The sequence below is a fragment of the Carassius auratus genome, unplaced genomic scaffold (assembly GCF_003368295.1).
Source record: "Carassius auratus strain Wakin unplaced genomic scaffold, ASM336829v1 scaf_tig00001658, whole genome shotgun sequence".
In the NCBI taxonomy this organism is placed as follows: Eukaryota; Metazoa; Chordata; class Actinopteri; order Cypriniformes; family Cyprinidae; genus Carassius; species Carassius auratus.
Window position 1 is genome coordinate 22,031 of NW_020523378.1, and position 16,042 is coordinate 38,072.

General features: G+C 34.6%; 1 protein-coding gene across 2 annotated transcripts; it reads left to right on the forward strand.

Moving 5' to 3' along the window:
• The first annotated feature begins 25 nt into the window (after window positions 1-25).
• Window positions 26-15,326, forward strand: ros1 (c-ros oncogene 1, receptor tyrosine kinase). Of its 2 annotated transcripts, none has more exons than XM_026242569.1 (28): window positions 26-488; window positions 582-627; window positions 734-882; window positions 2,919-3,054; window positions 3,148-3,352; window positions 3,526-3,602; window positions 4,433-4,558; window positions 4,950-5,134; window positions 5,947-6,044; window positions 6,244-6,743; window positions 6,876-7,079; window positions 7,160-7,270; window positions 9,321-9,496; window positions 9,644-9,835; window positions 10,015-10,115; window positions 10,256-10,470; window positions 10,566-10,738; window positions 10,886-11,039; window positions 11,957-12,052; window positions 12,162-12,291; window positions 12,401-12,563; window positions 12,711-12,775; window positions 13,340-13,469; window positions 13,543-13,640; window positions 13,818-14,021; window positions 14,325-14,459; window positions 14,564-14,724; window positions 14,854-15,326. In XM_026242569.1, the coding sequence occupies exons 1-28, from the start codon at window positions 357-359 to the stop codon at window positions 15,006-15,008; spliced, it is 4,317 nt and encodes a 1,438-aa protein (XP_026098354.1). In that variant the 5' UTR covers window positions 26-356; the 3' UTR covers window positions 15,009-15,326. The 2 variants fall into 2 exon arrangements, with proteins under 2 accessions (XP_026098354.1, XP_026098355.1); XM_026242570.1 differs by having other exon boundaries at window positions 27-488; window positions 11,960-12,052.
• Window positions 15,327-16,042: the final 716 nt, after the last annotated feature.

Consider the following 16,042-nt stretch of genomic DNA (forward strand, 5'->3'; position numbering starts at 1 on the left):
ACATTTTAACCATTGAATAAACACTGGCTAGAATCTACGACAACTGTAAAGATAAGAACTTCTACACTTTACAATCAAGTGGCCATAGTTCAGTCTACTTAATCTGTTTGCATGGTCATATATGACACATACTTCGAGAGTCTTCTTACGAAACGCCTGTTTCCGTCTGGTTTCTGGTCAGACACACCTGAGCCACACAGACTATGAGGGACTGTTAAAGGGCCAGTGTCCCGCCATGGTTGCGTGTTGCAGATCGATAATTAAGTCATTGGGGAAATCCACTTCTGTTATGTGAACATTAGCACTGTATTTCTGTGCAGGGTGTGCTTGGAATCCATAAGTTTGGTGCATGTGAAATGGAAATGATTTGTTGGAATAGGAAGAAAATTACGGGTTTACAGTTTCTGTCAGCGCTACTATTTCTTCTTGTTTCTCTCAAAGCTTCATCATGTGACAAATGGCTTCTTGATGCCTCAGTGCACCCCATGGTAAGACTATTAAGATTTGTTAATGCAATCTGGACCAGTATTGATTTTTTTCCTCATTTACTTGAGCTAATGTCTGAAATATTGTAATTCTAGACAGCCAAAAGTGGCTTCAGACCGTGTAAAGATGCCATTTGCCAAAGTGAGTAGCACTACTGCCAAGGATTTGTAATATAATTTATTCACTTCTTTCACTTCGGTGTCTGTTTACTGATTGGTTTTCAAACATTTATGTTCTACCTGTCCAGATGTTGCATGTCAATTCGCAGCACCTTATGCGTCCTGGATCGGATCTCATAACATAACTTTAACCTGGGAGTCTCTGAATCAGTCTGATGTGGTGTATATTCTTCAGTGGACTGGTCCTAGTCTGTCTGGGATTTGGGCACAAGCTGAGGTACTGGATGAATTAAATTCCACTGACTTTTAATGCATTTCTATATCCTAAATTATTGAGTGAAATTCAGCAATATGCATTTGGGTACAAGTAATTTCCAGGTCATTCCAGGTTTAATAAAAAAAAAGAAAAAGAAAAGGAAAGAACAATATTTTTTTCAAGGTTATTTTAATGACTAGTAGCTAGGATGGTTTTGATTATTATTATTATTATTATTATGAGATTATTTACAAACACATTTCTTGCAAATCTCAAATGACTGTATGCAAAAACAATGCTTTTTTAAATCAATAAAATAAGCTTCCAATTCAGTTTAAATAAATTACTGTGATGTAGAATTTTTTATGTTTTTGCTCACCAAGGCTGAATTCATTTAATCAAAATACAGTAAAAATTTTATATTGTGAAATAGTAATATAATTTAAAATGTAATTTATTCCTGTGATGGTAAATCTGAAATGTCAGCATCTTTACTCCAGTCTTCAATATCACATGATCCTTCAGAAATCATTCATAGGCTGATTTAGTTCTCAAGAAACATTTCTTGTTATTATCAGTGTTGAAGACAGTTGTGCTGCTTAATATTTTTGTGGAAACCATGGTCATTTTCAGGATCTTTTGATAAATAGAAAGATCAGGGGGGTATTCCAGAAAGCAGGTTATGTGACATACCCGGGTATGTTTAAGAGTAAGTAAGCGGATAACCTCAAATTTCGGTTCCAAAAACGGAGGTAACTTTCAGGGTATGTTAGTAGTCATAGCAACTCACTCTCACTCACTATGTTCCAGGGTTAGATCAATTCAGCGAGCCTTCAGTGGGCGTGACAGAACATTATATAATATTACAAAACATTATATAATATTACAATATGTAATATAGCCCAATTTATATATATATATATATATATGATATGTTAATGAGGAAGCGCTAATATAAGTAATAAATAAGGTAATATATTATTCTAATATGATTATTTCTTTTATTGGGATATATAAGAGTTATCTATAAATTATGTATTAAGACGTATGCATAAATTATAAAACAATGACAAGGTCATGTTTAACTTATATATATTTATATATTTTATTTATTACATGTAATATCTCACACATGGAGTGGTATTTTCTATAATGTCTAAATTCTAAATCAAAATACATATCTGATATGACTTGATATGATACTGAATGTATAATTAGCATAAAACAAACAATATAATTTACATTCTCAAGGATTAAAGATTAAATGGAAATAAAAATAAAAATGATTGCACATCCATCAATTAGTTGGCAATATGCACTAAGAATGTAAACAACTAATGAACAAAAGAAGAAGAAACAGCTTGGCGCGCTTTTTCTTAGCGTCCGTTTCTATAGTGACTCGTCGATTCGTCACTCTGTTGAGAATGTCTTGAGTCTTAACCAGGAACATACTCTGAGTTGAATGAACTTACTCCCGGTAGCGTTTTTGGAACCACATACCTCGAGTAAGCAAGGTTTGGGGTTAATCAACCGAGAGTTCAGGGTTTAGTTCACGGTAAGTTAACCCTGCTTTCTGGAATACACCCCAGCATTTGTGTTTGAAATAAAAAATATTTTGCAACATTATAAATGTCTTTACTATCACTTTTGATCAGTTTATGCATCATTACTGAATAAAAGTATACATTTTATTGGACTTTTGAACAGCAGTTGTACACATTTTATTCACTTACCATTTCAATAATATATAATAATAATAAACATTACTATATTTATTGGTATTTTTTTATTATTTTCTGTTTCTAACTGTTTTTAAATTCATTTTAAATAAGTAAAAAAAAATATTTTTTTATAAGTAAAAAAATTGCTTGTTTTATTTTTGTTCTTTTTTGCACTTTGAATTACCATTGTGTACAAAATGTGCTATATAAATAAACTTGCCTTGCCTTGATCATATGAGATTATTCACAGTACAGTAAGTTACAAAAGAAAATGTTAATTTTGAAATGAATAATCACCTGAACATTTCTTGAATGTTTTACATTTTTTCCTCATAGAATGTGACAGAATCAACATACACCGTCAAACAGTTGGAACCTTTTACCTGTTATAAATTCAGGGTCTGGGCTTTGATCGCAGAAACACATGCCTGCTCTCCACCGAGCCCTTTGTACCAAACAAAACCATATGGAGGTAGGTTAAATCAACAGTTGCTCAACAGTCTTTATACATTATGTTTCAAAATCAGTTGTTTGAAGCTGTTTAATGTGTTTCCCTTCCAAAAAGTGCCCTCCAGCCCATCCATTGAGAGTATTGAGAGTGTGTCTGGAGAGAGTGTGGAGGTTCACTGGTCTCAACCTGAAAAACCAGGAGGACCCATCTTGGGCTTCAACCTCAATCTCACATCCATCAAATCGGTCATCAGTGAAACAACCAGAGGAAATGTATTCTTCTACACATTCTATCCAACATTCCATAACACTACATACAGGTAATATACGTACAAAGTCTTCCCGTTTTTATATTTCTGCAATTTTATGCATCATCAAATGCATTATGTCATGTATTCAGTGTATACATTGTTCATTTTTACACTGTACTAATCTGACGTTATTATGTTTTGTTGACTTATAATATTGATTGCACTGACTGTATCTCACACAGGATCTCTGTAGCTGCTGTAAATGAAGAGGGCCAGGGTTCAATCGCTGAAGCCAGCATAACAACACCAGCACGAGTTGGTTAGTTTTAAGATCACAGTGAAACTTTTATTCTATCCTGCAAAAATTACCCAATTTGCCAAGAGGAACATGTTCCTGAATCTTTTGTTGGTCCTAGAATAACATTGCTTTTGCTGACAGCACTGTGTTCTAAAATATTTTAGTGTTTTTTTTATTTCTGCAGCATTGTGTATCCTAGTCAATATATCTTTTTTATATTTTGTATAATAATAATAATACATTACAATGAAGTATCATTTAATTCATTGTAAATACTGTATATAATCCATTCAAAATTTGGGGCACTAATGCTATTATTCATTAAACTGAGCAAAAGTCAGTCGAGACAGAAAACAATTTCACAATTTCAACAAAAATATTAAGCAGCACAATTTATTTCAACATTAATAATAATAAGAAATGTTTCTTAAGCAGAAAATCAGCATATTAGAATGATTTCTGAAGGATCATATGACACTGAGGACTGGAGTAATGATGCTGAAAATTCAGATTTACTTTCACAGAAATAAATAACATTTTAAAGTATATTAAGATAGTTCTTTAAATTGTAAAAATAGTTCACAATATTTTAGTTTTTACTGAATTTTCTATTTTAAAAAATGCAGCCTGTTGAGCATAAGAAACTTTAGAAATATTTGCATCAACAATGCAAAAACTTTTCATTTGCCATTAAACCTTACCTAAAATCTGAGGTTGTTGATCCAAAAACTTCTCCTACTTGATGAAATCACGGTACGTTTCATTAAACCACACAATATTTCTCAATGCATTGTGTTTCAATGCCTTGAAATAAACAATAATCGTATTGCTCAATCTGTGATGGCTTTCAGAGCAGAATGGAGGCCGGTGGGTCCTTGCATCCAGATGGAACTCATTAAGGATAAGAGAAGAGGATGCTGATTTCTTCACTACAGCACAGTGTCTCTCAGACAGTCTAATCGAGAGCAACATCACAGGTCCGTTCTTCCTCCAATCAATAAATATAAAACATTTCCTCCACATAAGAGTGCCCAAAGGAAAGAGAAATTGCAAATGAGAGTACTTCAATATCTCAGTTGTTTCTCATAAACAGTAAGACAATACAATGGAGAGCAAAATTGTCTCCTAAGAAAAAGAACCCTTCTAAATGAATTCTCAAGACCAAGTTATTGGCCTCACACATCATTTTTTTTTAGCTCCATACTTTATGCCAGTATTTAGCATTTAATTTAGTGTATGGAATTTGTGAGACAAAGTTGATACTTTAAGATGTACCTTCTGGTGAAGATTGTGCTTGATTTCTGACATCTTACTTTTCTGAGCTACTGCAGTGGACGACTTTTCTTATGTTTTTTTTTTTTTTTTCAGGGGTTGCAGTGCACTACAGTTCCAACCACATCTATTTCTCTGAAGGGACTCGTATTTGGGTGAAAGGGGCTGGAAATCTCACCGACCATTCAGATCTCAAGCTTCTGCGCTCTGCTCCGCTGGAGGTCACAGCACTGACTGTAGACTGGCTTTATGAGAGGATTTACTATGTGTCCAGTGCTAGGGTGAGTATTTACCATTCATTTGGGGACTAAAATGATCATTTAGACAACTTTGAAGGTCAAGCATCATGTGTTTTGTACCAAACAATTAACAAAACCACTTTAATAACAATATGGAAATATTCTGGAATGCCTTGCCCTAATTTGTATTTTTTATTTAAAAAAGTTTTTTGTTTGTATTCACTCAAAAATGAAAATTGTCTGAAAATATACTCACACCCAGGTCATCCAAAATTGAGGATTTATTCATTGGAACAGATTTAGAGAAATGGATCAGTGGATCCTCTGCAGTGAATGGGTGCCGTCAGAATGAGAGTCCAAACACCTGATAAAAACATCACAATAATCCACAAGTGATCTACAACACTCCAGTCCATCAATTCATGTATTTTGAAATGAAAAATATCCATTACATGTTCTCTATCCATTACATGCTTTTTCCACTGAAAAAAATCATCTCATCTAAATCAGGAGCGAAATATGCACAGATCAAGCACCGTTTACAGGTGAAAACAGTTCTAAACAAATATGTAAGTGGATTCTAATATGAGAGGACAAAAAGGTACTTTTTCACTAGTGTTTCTCACAAATACACAGCTTCTAGTTAAATTTGTCTAAATCTGTTCCAATAAAGAATGAAACTCTTCATCTTGAATGGCCTGAGAGTGAGTACATTTTGATCATTTTCATTTTTGGGTGAACTATTCCTTGAAGGGCAAGTCAAAACGCATCAGATGCGATCAAGAAAGATGAATACTTTTTTGCATGTATATAATGTCATTGTACATTCTTTTCCAAAATAAAATAAAATGCAGGTCTACTATTGTGGATTAGATGACTGTTCTTTTCCAGTGGATATAAATCTCAACCTCTCCAGTGACGCTGTAAACATCATTGCAGATCCGTACAATGGGTGAGTGTCATAAACATAATTAAAAACGGTCTCTCCTTTTATGTAAAGCTATAAACCATTGTATAAACCATCAGCATTACAGTATTTATTATCATATTATTACAAATATGATACTGTAATATTTATTATAACTCCATTAGAGATTTTAGTTCAAATATGTTGTAAGTTTGACTAACTGAAGTGTAATGTTGTTTTTCAGATGGCTTTTCTTGTTGCTGAGCAGTGGAATATATCGTAGCCCTCTTCCAGACGTCTCTGGCCAACAACATGAGATAATTAATGTCGTAAAAACACCTTCTGTCTCCAACTTTGTGGTCAGTTTCCCCAACAAGAGACTTGTTTATTACAACAAAAGTGATGCAACGCTCTATGCCACATCTGTGGATGGATTATTTCCCATTACGCTCTACACGAACATTAACTTCAATGCAACCAGCATTGTTTATGAGGATGATTTCTTCATGCTCACCGATGGTAATGCACTGTATAAACAAGTTGGCCAGAGTCAAGTGGCCATCTTTAATGAATTCGCTATGGACTGTGATGTCATCCAAAAATATGGCTTTGGTAATCTATGCTACTTTAGTGCATCTGCGCAACCTTATCCTGTGCCAAGAAGTCCAAGACAACTTCAAGTCCTGTTTGGATCAGATAAAGCCAACATTTATTGGGATAAACCTGAAATTATGATTGGAGCAAGTGAGTGATATCCAGTTAATGACACTTTTGGATTGTTTTATTAGTAGGATTCTATTTGTTCAGATTTAATTTCGCTAACTTATACAATTAAACATGTTGTCCATTAAATAAATTATGTTTTGTTCCTCGCAGGTCCATCTGCCTGGCAAAACTGGACTTATACTGTAAACTGCTCAATGAATGGGTTGGTGGTGGTGAATTTTAGTGGCCTAACTAGCACACATGTAACTGTCCCGGATCTGGAGAGTTCGCAGCAGTACAGCGTCACTCTCAAGGCTTGTTCCCCTGGGGGATGCTCCAAATCAGTCTCATATGAAGGAACAAGTCTCCAGCCTGGTGATTATATTGATTCATTTTATCATTGACCTTAATGTTTATAAACTGGATACTATTAAAAAGTCTTCTTTTTTTCTCAGCCGTTGAACCCCCATATATTGCTGCTGCCAGCGAGGATGACGTATGGAAGCAAGATTTGGATAGCACTGAATTAGTGGAACAAATGGTGTCTTATATTGGAGACGTGAAAGGTAAGAATCCAGAGAGATCAATTATAGAACATAACAGTGTTTCTAAAAGGTATTTATGTTAAGTAAAAAAAAAAAAAATTCTATACAAAAATATCAGACTAAGTGGCATCAGCAAACAAATTGTGCTATTAGCATCTCTTGGGTCTAACTTCACTTCCTGAGGAACTTTCTTGTTTATTTTTCTTAACCTACTGGTCCCACAAAACTATCCGTAACACTTTAGAATAAGGTTCCATTAGTTAATGTTAGTTAATGTATTAATTAACATGAACAAGCAATGAATAATACATTTATTACTGTATTTATTCATCTTCGTTAATGTTAGTTAATGAAAATACAGTTATTCATTGTTAGTTCATGGTAATTCACAGTGCATTAACTAATGTTAACAAGCACAACTTTTGATTTAAAGGGGGGGTGAAATGCTCGTTTTCACTCAATATCCTGTTAATCTTGAGTACCTATAGAGTAGTACTGCATCCTTCATAACTCTAAAAAGTCTTTAGTTTTATTATATTCATAAGAGAAAGATAGTCTGTACCGATTTTTCCCGGAAAAACACAAGACGCTGGAGGCGTGACGTGTGGGCGGAGCTAAAGAATCACGAGCGCCAGTAGGCTTTTGTGTTGAGAGCATGTGGAAACTGTGACATTACCGTGAGGGAAAACCCATCATCCAAAACAAACCATGGCTTACAGTCAGATTCAGCCGTTTATTTATGATCCAGAATCAGATCCCGAGGCTGAAACTGAACGAAAGCAGCAGCAGCAACGACTCGCTCCGAGTGGGGCTCGAACCCGGGTCTCTGGCATGGGAGGGGACGCACTAACAAGGAGGCAGAGATATTTGAAGCAGTTTTACTCACCGCCTGCGGTTCCGACACACAATCGTGACCCTTTTTCGTTGGGATTGCATCATCCTTAAGAAATAAACGATACGTCCGTCGTCAAACTAGGCCTTGTTTGTAAAACAAGCATCTTCAAAATGCAGGGAACAAACAAAAACACTTGCACAACTCCGTTGATGCTCTGTAAAAATAAACTCCATCCACTGGTCCCTTAATGCTGTTTTTTTTTTTGGTAATCTGTGCAGGGTTGTCTTCCCCTGGCAACCAAAAACACGATTCTTTTGTGACTTTTCACGACGCTTTCGCTCTGATCAATGAATCGCTCTGATCAGTGAAATGTCTGTGTTGCTCAGCCTCGCTATACGGGAGCGCGCGCTCTTCCGGGAGAAGTGCCTTTAGGACCCATATAAGGAAATTCCGCTCCATCTAACGTCACACAGAGCCATACTCGAAAAAAACTTTCCGAAACTTGTGACAAACCGGAAGTAGTATTTTGGGAACAAAAATACTCCTTCAAACGTACAACTTAATTTTTGTAACTTTGTCCATGTTTAGCATGGGAATCCAACTCTTTAACAGTGTAAAAAACTCAGTATGCATGAAATAGCATTTCACCCCCCCTTTAAATAATGCATTAGTAAATGTTGAAATTAACATGAACTAAGACTTATAAATGCTGTAGAAGGATTGTTCTTGCTTTGTTCATGTTAACGAAAGTAGTTAACTAACATTAACTAATGGAAACTTATTCTAAAGTGTTACCAAAGTATCCAAAAGAATAAACACAGGTGTGGTTCATCGTGGTTCATCAAGTGTGCATTTAAATAACAGTGAAATGTTTTTACTGTTATTTAAATGTAAAATAACTTTTTTCTATTTTAAAATGTAATAATGTTAAAATTATTTGAAATGTCATGTGAAATAGAAATCTTTTGTAACTTTATGCGTTGGCACGGTCACTTTTTATCAATTTAATGCATTCTTATTAAATAAAGATATTTATTTAATTTAAAAAAAATCTAATAAATAAATTACTAACACATGCACTGGAATGATTTCTTTAAAATGCATTGCACTTGTTTAGATATTTTAGTTATATAATGCAAAAAATACATAAAAAATAAAAATACCTATAACATAATTTTACAATGCTTCTAACTATATAACAAGGTATATAGCATGTTGTCCTTTCTTCATGAACAGATTTGGACTGGTATAGTTCCACAATCTACTGGACTAACAGTTCGGGTCACATTAACTGGATTGATCTGGGTGATCATTCATTGAGTGTGATGACAATGCCATCACCCATGAATGCTGAAGCACTGGCCTTTGATTGGCTGGGACAGTATCTATACTGGAGCTGCAACACAAATCAAGTATGTCTTTATATTAAATAATGCTTGAATAAATGAAAACATGTGGAAATTTAAAACTGAAAAACATAATAAAAAGAAGCTACTAATATTATGACAATTTTTGTGGGTGTAGCAACTAATTGTGAGCTATCTTGCATCTCTTATCAGATATGCCGAGGGCCTGTATCTGCTCATGGGGTTGAGATATTTCTCCAAGCAGAGCAGAAGATTCTCAGTTTGGTGGTTGATTCACTGAACGCTGCCATCTACTGGAGTACAAAAACATCAGTGGAAGGCTGTAGATTGGATGGAGAACATTACCAACTCCTGGAAAAACTGAGTGTGTTCTCTGGGAAAGAGGTGAGAACATAAATACATACATAAAACAGGTAATTTTTCAGCATCATTACTCCAGTCTTCAGAGTCACACAATCTTTCAGAATACTTTCTAAAATGCTGATTTAATGCTTAAGAAAGATTGATGTTGAAAACACTGACCCTTTTAAACAGTATCAGTATTTCACACACTCTGACTATAGGTTGCTGGTATCACTTTGAACATTATTGAAGGAAATCTGTATTGGCTGGTGCAGGACGGCTCCCTTATAAATCTTTACAGAGTGAACATCAGTGGTGACTGGTAGGTAAATATACAAATGTTTAACAAATAGATCTCATTAATGAATGCTATGGCCAGTGACCAGTTTGGCTAATAAAAACATTTTCTATTAAATAAATGTTTTTTTAATGATTTGCATAAATTCTGTTAAACTGTAAAAGGATGCAGAAGTCTAAAGTGGTCGAATTTGCAAGATGGACAACATCTCAAATCACGGATCATCAAGTGGGCTACTACAGCGGACGACTTGTTTGGTTGGATGAGAACAAACAGCTCAGGATTCAGGAGTTAACACAAAACACCAGTGTCCTTATGTCTTCCAGCCAAACACTGACAGCTTTTTCTGTTGTACAGCAAAAGTTGAAACCTTTTCCAGGTCGGCACTGTTTCAACATGTTTTATATTGCTCTATGAACTTATTCAAGTGTTCTTAAATGTCATTTTGTATGTGTTTTTGTGTTTGTTTTCCAGATGGATTCGTATCTCCTCCTATAGTTATTCCACCTGCAGTTTCCAATATTGTTTTTAAAGAGAATGACACATTTATCCAGATACACTGGGAACCCAGCCATATTGAGTACGGGACAGTGCTTTATTGTGTAGTGTCTAAGGAACTGTGGAGCAATGTGGAACAGCTTCCCAATGTACTACATCTTTTTTAACAATTATTTTAAACTATAGAATGTAAATCCAACTATATTTATTTAAATGTTTCAAAAACAGTTTTTGACAGTTTTTTTTTTCTTTGTAAAAACAAAAATCACTGATGTATTTCCAACATATTTCTGCAGGTCCCCACCAGATATTGTCATCCTCATAACACGGTTTCTGAAACAGTCATGAATATCACAAGATTTAAACCAAGAACTAAATTAAACATCACCATAACCCCTTTTTCACACTGGGGTAAAGGGGAGTCAACACAAGCAACTTTGATTACTCCAGGTGAGAATTAATCATTAAATATAAATAGAACAAAAAAAGTAAAAATAAAAAGCAGCTGATTTAAGAAAACAAAAATGCATCAATTTTAATAACCATGTACTGTTTTGGTATCTAAAAAAAAGTCACTTTAAATAGTTTTAGAAATGTGCTGAAAATATTCTCAACCTTGGGCCATCCAAGATGTAGATGAGTTTGTTTCTTCATCGGAGCAGATTTGGAGAAATTTAGAATTGCATCACTTGCTCACCAATGGATCCTCTGCAATGAATGGGTGCCGTCAGAATGAGAGTCCGAAAAGCTGTTAAACATCACAATAATTCAAAAGTAATACATAATAGTTTTTCCTCCAGTGAAAAATTGGAATTTTTCAATGCATCGCCATGGATGTTGGATTCATATTTTGGCCAGAAACTATATGGTTTGAAGTTAAAACATACCAATGAAGGATTTTTTCATACAAACACATAGCTTTTCAAGATGTTAGATTAAAATTACATTAAATTTATGCATTTAGCAGACGCTTTTATCCAAAGCGACTTACAGTACATTCCGGCTATCAATTTTTAAATATCATGTGTTCCCGGGGAATCAAACCCCCAACATTGCGCTTGTTAACGCAGTGCTCTACCAATTGAGCTACAGGAACACTGGATGTTCATTGTTGGACTGGAGTTGTGTGGATTACTTGTGGGTTATTGTGATGGTTTTATCAGCTGTTTGAACTCTGACGGCACCCATTTACTGCAGAAGATACACTGGTGAGTATGGAAGTGATGGAATGCTACATTTCTCCAAATCTGTTCAGATGAAGTCTATGAACTCATCTATATCTTGGATGGTTGACGGTGGGTACATTTTCAGCATATTTTCTTTTCCAACTGAACTATTCCTTTAATTGCTGTCTGGTTGTCACCCAGCAGGTACTTCATTTGACGCTGACATGACATTGATTATTGTGATTGTATCGATCGCTGCCTGCATTACACTGATTATTCTCATCTTCGCCGCAGTGAGTGAGTACACAAATGACACAGTTCCTTTTGTAGAAGTCTGTTTCATTCTCATATTACAAAAGCGAATTACGAAAGCACAACATTTGCTTCCCCTGCTGTTTTGATGTAGTTTGGCACAGACACCATAAGAAAAAGGATCACGGGACAGTTACACAAAGAGGTGCACATGTCCATCCAGATGTAGAGTTGGAGTATATTCGAGGTTTAGTTGGTCTTGGTAATGCCTGCTATGCTATGAGGTACACAGGAACATTCCTTACAAACCACGGCTTCGTTTCAGTGTGATATTGTTGCATCTATAAACCACAAAATATGTTGATATTTAAACAACTTTCCCACATTTCCCAGTAACATACCCGCCCAAGGAGAACTCGAGTCACTTCCTGTGTTTCCTAGAGACTGTCTGAAGCTTCAGAGGTTGTTGGGTAGTGGTGCTTTTGGAGAAGTTTATGAAGGAGTTACAGTTGGCAGCCAAATCAATGAAGTTCCTGAGAGGAGAGTGGCTGTCAAGGTACATGCATATAAAGTCCGTATACTAACATGATTTCTCATATGCTTCCACAGTGAAAGTTTCACTGTATGAAACTTTTCACTGTATGCTGTTTCAACAATTACTGATTGGGATTACAAAATATTTCACAAACCTATCTCTTCACAGACATTGCGAAAAGATGCCAGTGACTATGAGAAAACCGAGTTCTTAAAAGAAGCCTATTTGATGAGGTAAAAGACATGTTTGCTCTCAGCATCACACTAAGAATATGATTATAATAGGGAACAATGGGGCAAAACAAATGATGATGAGGCCCCCTGGCCTAGAGCAAATGACAATGTCTGTCATGGGGTTTGTTGTTAATTAGTGTTGTGGGAGAAAATAAAGTAGGCTCTGCTGTATTTATTTATTTTCAAAAGTTTGGGTTCAATGAGAGCATTTCATGTTTTTTGAAAGAAGTCTCATATTAGCAATGCTGCATTTATTTAATAAAAAATACAGTATTATTAAATATATTTAAAAATGAATCAGCATCATTACTGCAGTCTTCAGTGTCACACGATTCTGATTTGCTGCTCAAGAAACATTTAATTTTATGATCAACATTGAAAGCAGATGTGCTGCTTAATATTTTTGCAGAAACCGTGATACAATGTTTTCAGGACTCTTTGAAGAACAGAAAGTTTCAAAGGGGCAGCATTCATTTGAAATAGAAGTATGGTGTAACAAAATAATTCCTTTACTATGACTGGAGCAGATTGATCATGCTGTGTTTTGTGTTTGTTGCTGTCCAGTCAGTTTAATCATCCTAACATCCTGCGTTCGCTTGGAGTTTGTCTGCTAAATGAGCCACATTACCTCATCCTGGAGCTGATGGAAGGTGGAGACCTTCGTTCTTATCTGAGAGGAGCTCGTCCTACAGCTGTGAGGCTTTGTTTTAATATATACAAGGTGCTTTTCTTACTGACTAGCCCTCACATGTTCTCATGTCTCATAGAGCCATAAAGAGCTACTGAACCTCACCAGCCTCCTGGACATCAGTCGGGATGTTGCCACAGGATGTGCTTATTTAGAAAGGATGCACTTTATTCATAGGTAAAGATGTGCTCATGCTAATGCTCACAATGCCAGTGTCATGTCTTTGATTCCCATGGAATGCGTTAACACGTGAAATGTACAACTTGAATGCAGTGTAAATCACTTTGGATAAAAGTGCCTGCGACAAGTGTAAATGTTAATGCATGTAAATTAAACTATATTTAATATGCACAGGGATATTGCTGCGAGGAACTGTCTGGTGTCAGTAAGAAGCTACACAGACCCAGAAAGGGTTGTTAAAATAGGAGATTTCGGATTGGCCCGTGACGTGTATAAGAACGACTACTACAGGAAGAAGGGTGAAGGTCTGCTTCCTGTTCGCTGGATGTCACCAGAAAGCTTAACAGATGGGATTTTCAATAAATATTCTGATGTCTGGTAAGTATCATCAGTTTTTTTTGTTGCCATGCACTAAATTATTCTATATTTGCATATAATGGTTTCATGAAGAACCTTTAACATCCAGGGAACCCTTCCATTTCACAATGAATGAGTTGTATTGGAAAGGTTTCTTTAGATTATATATATATATATATATATATATATATATATATATATATATATATATATATATATATATATATATATATATATTTTTTTTTTTTTTTTTTTTTTTTTTTTTTTTTTATAATCTTAACACAAATTTTTTTTCCACATTTTCTTATAATTTGAACATTTCAGGGCATTTGGTGTGCTCTTGTGGGAGATTATGACATTAGGAAAGCTACCATATCCCACATACACCAACCATGAAGTCTTAAACTATATCAGTACAGGTGCACGACTGCCTTCGCCAGCAGGGTGTCCACAAAGATTGTAAGTGATATTTTCAACAGATGCATGTTATAAGCTGACTGAATGTGGAAGCAAAGATATCGTATTTACTTTGAATAAACATGGATATAATTACTGATTTTGAGGTATAATCTGATGATGAGCTGCTGGAGCAAAGAACCAAATGAGAGGCCAAACTTTAAGTATCTTGAGGAAACCCTGTGTAAACTAAGAGATTATGAGGCGGATAAAAGAGCAAACCAGAACGGAGCAGCAGGTCACGTGAACCAAGCCTACCAAGAAGATGGTATGATCTTAATTTATTCCTCTAAAACAGAAATAATGATCAAATTTACTCCGATACATCTGAATCAAATGTACAGATTAGTGCACAGATTTGGCCTCTTATGTTAACTGTATGTGCTGGTTTCTTTAGAAGCGGAGGTCTGCACTGGTGTGGATGAAGATGAAGATCTGGAAACTGGATTGTCTCCTGTGCTCAGCAATGAGGGACTGAATTACTTGATGTATCGTGCTGAGAGCCCGGACAGTGTCCAAACAGACTCATCGACACCCACCGAAGATAGATAAGACTATAATTGCCAGTGTTGAAATTACTGGCAGCCCAAGTTTGCACAAATTGTGAGCTGGACCTCACTTTGTAATCTTCTTCCTTGTAAATACTGTATAAAACAGCAACAATGAAAATAATAATAGTTGTATTTTATGGAGAATGATGCATAAAAAGTTATATCTTTATTTCCTAAAATAAATACCAGTAGTTGAAATTTAGTTATTGGTTAAATTGGTTAAATTATGCAAACAGCCAAATGAATGAATGAATGTTGTATTTTTGATGTATAGGAATAAAGATTAGTTGAATGATCAATAAAAAGAGATATCAATATTATGTAGCAAGAACAACTAGGTTTCTATTTCCTGAAAAAAAAGTATCGGTCATTCTTGTGATTCGGTGTCTTTTTGACATACCACTTAAAAAAGTAAACTTTTTTTTTTTTTTTTTTATGAAATCTTGTGTAGTCATGCAAGGGAGCTCTAAAACGTGAAAAATAATTTAGGTATATAAATATATAATATACAACCTCGGGTATATATATTTTAGCAATTATATGAGCCAAATTAAATGATGAGGACCAAAAATGTCCATTCTGTTAGAGAAAAAAATTACAATAATTTGAAAGATTTGTGAATATGTAAAATTGGAATTATGTAAAATGTAATTAAAATATAAAATATTGGAAGATTGGAAAGATAAAATAAGTAAAAACAGACAATTATAACAAATATAACAGGGTGGACAATATTTTGAGGGACAAGCTAAAAACTTTTTTTTTACACACACACACACACACACACACACATATATATATATATATATATATATATATATATATATGTATATATATATATATATATATATATATATATATATATATATATATATATATATATATATATATATATATATATATATATATATATATATATATTTTTTTTTTTTTTTTTTTTTTTTTTTTCCAGAAAATATATATATACATTCAAGAAAACTATTGTTGATATAAAAAAAATCATATTAAGTGTCGTATTCATGGTGATATTTGGTG

What these genes read in the sequence shown, in the direction of transcription:
- ros1 (XM_026242569.1), top strand. Translation starts at nt 357, where the DNA reads ATGGAAATGATTTGTTGGAATAGGAAGAAAATTACGGGTTTACAGTTT. An exon ending in AACAACACCAGCACGAGTTG is followed by an intron (nt 3,603 to 4,432) that starts GTTAGTTTTAAG and finishes GATGGCTTTCAG; the next exon opens with AGCAGAATGGAGGCCGGTGG. An exon ending in GGAGCTGCAACACAAATCAA is followed by an intron (nt 9,497 to 9,643) that starts GTATGTCTTTAT and finishes ATCTCTTATCAG; the next exon opens with ATATGCCGAGGGCCTGTATC.